Source organism: Carex rostrata, chromosome 8 (assembly GCF_964058835.1).
Source record: "Carex rostrata chromosome 8, lpCarRost1.2, whole genome shotgun sequence".
Lineage (NCBI taxonomy): Eukaryota > Viridiplantae > Streptophyta > Magnoliopsida > Poales > Cyperaceae > Carex > Carex rostrata.
Window position 1 is genome coordinate 1,153,640 of NC_135925.1, and position 5,921 is coordinate 1,159,560.

The 5,921-nt window shown below is 35.7% G+C and overlaps 1 protein-coding gene across 2 annotated transcripts; it reads left to right on the forward strand.

The window, feature by feature from the left end:
• Positions 1-724: 724 nt before the first annotated feature.
• On the forward strand, positions 725-3,090 carry LOC144557723 (SUMO-conjugating enzyme SCE1-like). Of its 2 annotated transcripts, XM_078306291.1 has the most exons (6): positions 748-766; positions 802-885; positions 955-1,038; positions 1,861-2,013; positions 2,611-2,724; positions 2,826-3,090. In XM_078306291.1, exons 2-6 carry the CDS (start codon positions 817-819, stop codon positions 2,889-2,891), a joined length of 486 nt encoding a protein of 161 aa, XP_078162417.1. In that variant the 5' UTR covers positions 748-766; positions 802-816; the 3' UTR covers positions 2,892-3,090. The 2 variants fall into 2 exon arrangements, with proteins under 2 accessions (XP_078162416.1, XP_078162417.1); XM_078306290.1 differs by having other exon boundaries at positions 725-885.
• The last annotated feature ends 2,831 nt before the right edge of the window (positions 3,091-5,921 follow it).

Below are 5,921 nucleotides of genomic sequence, written 5' to 3' on the forward strand. Positions count from 1 at the left end.
TAATTACGGGTACAGTAATTGCAACCATTAAAAAGAAATTAAATTTTTTTTAAAATTACAATTTTGCTACAGTAAATGTACAGTAATTGCAACTATTACAGTAAACTGCTACAGTAATTGTACAGTGCGCTACAGTACGTTCAACAGTTATAGTAAATTCGCTACAGTAAATTTGCAACGATAATGACTAATTATTATATGACATAATTACGGCTACAGTAAATGTACAGTGCGCTACAGTATGTGCAACAGTTACAGTAAATTCGCAACAGTAATGACTAATTATCATAATTAAAAAAAAACCTGAATACTCAGCTTCTCGCCTGGAGAGAATTCTCAAATTGCAAATGGCAGGAAAGAGAAAACAGAAGGCTTAAATCAGCTGGCATATGGGGCGCCCATGGGGCTGGCGCCTCACTTGACATGTGGGGCGCCCGTGGAGCTGGACCTCACTTGTCATGTGGGCCGCCTGAGGGGCTGGCGCCTCACTGGGAATTCTGAGCCGCCCCAAGCTCAGGCAGTCAAGGCATAAATAATAATAAAAAAAAAAAAGTTATTTTTAAAATTTTCTTTTTTTTAGGATAATAATAAAAATGGCCGCACCTCTCTCCCCCACAATACCCCAGCAACCCACATACATCTTCACTCGCGTAAGTTAATCCTCCCATTTTTTTTTTATATTATATATGTGTATTCGGCCCACACATTACACATATTCGTACTCAAAAACGACCATCACACACGAGGAAAAGGAAAAGGAAAAGGAAAAGTAAAAGGAAACGGAAAAGGAAAAGGAAAGGGAAAGGGTGTTTGCTGATGTCAGGCGGTATCGCTCGTGGTCGACTCACCGAAGAGCGCAAGTCTTGGCGCAAGAATCACCCCCATGTATTCTCCCCTCCCTTTAATTAGTATGCTGTTATGTATTTTTCTTGTTTTTAATTTAATCTGTTGTAGGGTTTTGTGGCGAGGCCTGAGACGTTGCCAGATGGATCGGTCAATCTCATGGTCTGGAACTGCCTCATACCTGGCAAACAAGCGGTAACTTCTATCCTCTGAGATTTATGTCTCTATCGGTTTGTTTCTTCTCAGTATCGATTTGTACAACTGATTGAGTTCATCACAATAACAACTATACTTTAGGAAATTTTACGGATTTTAGAATTTTTTTAGTTTTTTTGAGGAAAGAAGAATTCTTTTAGTTATAAAGATTCTATAAAGTTAGGAGAGGTTCTTTTTTAGTGGAATCAATTTGCTGCATTAAGGAGTTGGATTTCAGAAGCTTTTGAATGCTATTTAATCACACAATTTATCAAATTTATATATGATGCATTACCAAAATTGCCTTATAATTTGTCTCTAATGTATGGCTACACATAACAAATCAAAAAGTAATACTAGATTGGGGGACAATATCATTTAGGCATTACTTGTACCCCTTGATGCTCATGGAAATTAGGTCAAATCACTCCTTTCTTTTTACAGGCACATAAATTGGATTTACCAGTTTTAATTTTTTGCATCCAAAATTTGAACAAAGATTGCACCAGTATATTCTTAGTGTAGATATTCTCTAGTAGGGTTACTTTACACAACCAATTGTGACAAGCATGTATGGAGTCCTAATTTCTCTACTTATGCCTAGTAATTAGTAAATATAGGTGTCATCATCCCCTTTTCTTTAAATTGCTCTTTCAAGAAAATTTATTTTGCTTGAATTTTCTTTTGTGACGTACATAGGCTTAATTAATTGGTCAAACCCCAAAATTTATATAAAGTACACGTTGACGCAGCACATCAATGCTATGAAGTGCACAATTTGTTTTCCCTTCAATTGTAAAAAAATGGGTTTATACTTTCCAGACTGATTGGGAAGGGGGGTATTACCCACTAACTCTACAATTCTCCGAGGACTACCCGAGTAAGCCTCCGAAGTGCAAGTTCCCACAAGGATTCTTCCATCCTAATGTCTACCCTTCTGGCACTGTTTGCCTTTCCATCCTGAACGAAGATTACGTAAGTTCTAAACCATTCTTTCTGGTGGTTAAAACAGCAAAGGGCAATGCTAATTCCGTGAGCCTGAGTTTTATTGAAATTTTAGTGTCTGCCTTTGTTGATGCAATTGTTAAATTTTACCTAGTTTTTGAGATAAATTATAAATTTGGGTACTGTGTGCATATGGAATGGCAGTGGGTTGGGTCAGATTTTATTAGTTCAGTATTTTTTATTAAGCATAAAATAGGTTAGGGGTTTGACTTGGCTCATTGACATATGAAGAAATCTAGTTTAGGCAGCATAGCAAAATTGTCAATTTTTTTTGTCTTGGAATACATATTTCACCTGTAGTTTGTTGTCCTTTTAATCATAATAATATATTTTTTTCACTGGGATTCAAGACCTTTTCTATCTCAGCAAAAATATTTTAATGAATCATAAAAAAATCAAGTCCAAACAACCTACCAGCATCGTAAAATGATCCTGAGCCATACCCAACCCATTTCACTCAAACCGGCCTTGCTCAAGAATGTCAGGCTAGGTCAACACTATCAGCCGTTTGTACTTGACCTTTCCACACCAAAGTTATTTGAAAAACCTTTGAAATGAATATATCAGGGATGGAGACCAGCAATTACAGTGAAGCAAATCCTGGTGGGAATTCAAGACTTGCTTGATCAGCCCAATCCTAGTGATCCAGCCCAGACAGATGGGTATCATATCTTCATAGAGGTTATTACTTTAATATGACATTATTTTATTCCCCTTCATATCATTGTTAGTAGGTAAATATTGTTGATGATTTATTTTTCACTGGATGTTAAAATTGACAGGACCGAGTGGAGTATAGCAAAAGGGTACGACAGCAGGCCAAGCAGTATCCACCATTGCTTGCATAGTATTGGCTTTTATCATGATTTTAGGTGGTTATGGTTTAGATGATTTGACATGGTGGTCAATTGTTAAACGGGGTGTTATGGAATGCCATATTATTGTGCCTTGGTGAAGATTGATGTATGTGGTTGTGCTTCACTAGTTTTAACTTGATTTTCTTGTTGGTTTTACCGCGTGAAAAATAAAATCTATTGATATGTGAAATAGAGTTTTTAATTTTTATAAATTTCCTGACAAAAAAACAATTAGTATAAGAAAGGAAATCATAATCTCATCACAGGTGCTAAATGCTCCAGTGGAAATGCGCATGAATGCTAATGCATCTACTTGAGTTCGATTTCTGCTGACACGAATTTTGCTGGCACGTACTTTCGACATGTGCTGCCCCGTTTCCATCCCGTGCCTGACTGTGTTCTGCCCTGTGCTTGTGCTGTGCCTCTGCCTCATAACCCTATCCAGTCGAGCACGTCCAATGGCATGACAATTGGTCGCACCAGCACGGGATGCATAAGAACCCGTGTCATGCTTGTGCCGTGTCTGACACTTGGATCCCTCAATTTACGTATTATTCTTGGGCTGATAGTATTTCTTACCTCGGAATCCGTCTTTGATAAACCTTCTATACGATCGGCTGTTGATGCATTTGGTTTGTTGGCAAGCCGAAGAAGACTCTTAGTCGAATCTGCATCCTCTGCATACGCACCGTTTGAGTTAATTTACGAACTGTTCAATTAGAATTTGGGCCAAGCTGGCTCCTGCCTATAATGCAGAGGATACAAATTCCTCTTAGTCTGCTTTCGTGTCGTATTGAAAATGTCTTTCCATGATTATTGAAAAAGTCTCTGCTCTTTCAGGAGTCTGGATCCTATAAGGTAACTCAAATTTTGAGATTGAACCCGGACCAATCTGATTCAAAAAATGTTCGTGAGCTCTTTAATATTCGTGTCAAAGCAGATCCGATGATCTGGATTCAAACTAAAAATTTGAGTTATATTTAGGTGATATAAATTCTGTTTGACATGTGCTGCGCCTCTCCGCTTTTCAGTTCTAATACGGGGTATCACTATTTATTGCTATATTAGAAGCAGTATATTCAACACTTCGTTATAGGCGCGAAAGGCATGTTGTGTTAGCACGAATCTCAAAGCTAAATAATACTGCCCCTGCCCCCTGGAATAGTGGAATCCATATCACCCCAGGTACCTGAGGTGCAAGTGGTGAATCTGGACCGTTCATTCAATTGGCACGAATCTTAAAGCAGACTCCCTACAGCGTCAACATCACTGGATTGAGTTTGGCCTGAATAAAATTAATCTGGACCGTCCATTTCTTTCAATTGCACCTCAGGTACCTGAGGGAAACGGACTCTGACACCTGCGCGAAAAGAATCCACGTCAGCTGTCATATATGTGATTGATCCACTGTAACCACGGACATGAGTTGACGTGTTAAAAGTTAAAACTGAACCGAACTGGCTGGATAGATTTAAAAAAAAAAAAAAAAAAAAGGCAGACTGAGAACCATAATCCGGTTCGGTCGGGATAAAAGACCACAAAAGCATGTTATCGAGAAATAAAATAAAAAAAGGTTGGTCAGCTTTTTCAGAAAACCGGTGTTTTCGGTGAACCAATCCAAAACTTTTTATTTTTTATTTTTTGTGATTTTGGCGGCCCATTTATTCTTTGAAACGGTAGCTTTTGAGAAGAAAAGACGACAGCGGTTAAGTGTTATTCAGTTATGTCTTTTGTATTAATGTGTGAGATGAGCTGAGTTATGAAGTAAAACGCGTTTGTACTTTATGTCGTATTTTTATTTTGAAAATTCAAATGATTGATCCGAACCGTTAGATGTGATATTCATATTAAAATTTATTTGGAGACAAAATTTAAAATTTTTTGGAATTTTTTTACTATTTATTAAGCAATTTTGAAAATTATTGTTTTGGAACAGTAAAAATTTATGGACCATCGGATCAGCGATTTTCAAAATTGCTTAATAAAGAGTAAAAAATTTCAAAAAAAAAATGTAAATTTTGGTCTCCAAGCACATTTCAATATGGAGATCATGTTGAGCTGTTCAGATCGATCGTTTGAATTTTCAAAATAAAAATATAGTGTCATGAAGCACCAACTCATTTTACTCCATGGCTCACTGTAGCCCATCTCTTACTGTGTTGTATTTTTTTCTTAACAATTATATGTTTGAGCATGATCAGAAAAAAAAAAACACTATTTTTTAAAAAGAAAATTTCAAGATGTTGAAATTTTAATATTAGTCGTCGAAGGTTCGTTTGATCACATAAATAATGGACAATTTCTATGTAATTAGTATTCAATTCTAAAATAAAGTACGTAATTATAAAATCTCTTTGATGGAAAACAATAAGTTCTACATATTTGGAGCTTCAAAAAAATGTTTTCTTGCATTTTTAATAATCCGTAAATTTATTTTTATAGTACATTATTTAATATGTGTGTGAAACTTTTCACTATATAAAATATAATTATTTTATAATAAGTACTTATATCTCATGAATATATAAATATTTAAAAACCAACCGTCATACTGGTTGACCCATTGATATGACCGATAAACTCTTTATTTGGAGCTTTATCAGATTGATGTCCAATTTGGTTCAAATAATATTGGCCGCAAGTAAGGCCGGTCCTGAACATTTCGGGGCCAGGAGCGAGAGAAAATTTTGAGGTCTTAATATAAATATTTTTTTTTTATTAATATGTCAATAGATCATACAAAATAGGGGGACATAAAACCAAACACTTTATTTAAATTTTTTGAGTAAACCAACCATTTTCTATCAATAAGTTCTCCATTTCTTAATTTTTGATCAAAATAATACGTGGAGAATCCCCTATTGTAATTATCCTTAGGAAAATTAATATTAGAATTTCTAATAGGACCATTCTCAACAAGCAAATCTCTCAGTTTAGAAGTTAAACCATCCCACACTCTAGGATCATATATATTTATAGATAACGAATAATCTAAGCACTCAGACACATGATTAATTTTTT

What these genes read in the sequence shown, in the direction of transcription:
- LOC144557723 (XM_078306290.1), top strand. Translation starts at nt 817, where the DNA reads ATGTCAGGCGGTATCGCTCGTGGTCGACTCACCGAAGAGCGCAAGTCT. An exon ending in TCATACCTGGCAAACAAGCG is followed by an intron (nt 1,039 to 1,860) that starts GTAACTTCTATC and finishes TATACTTTCCAG; the next exon opens with ACTGATTGGGAAGGGGGGTA. An exon ending in GGTATCATATCTTCATAGAG is followed by an intron (nt 2,725 to 2,825) that starts GTTATTACTTTA and finishes TAAAATTGACAG; the next exon opens with GACCGAGTGGAGTATAGCAA.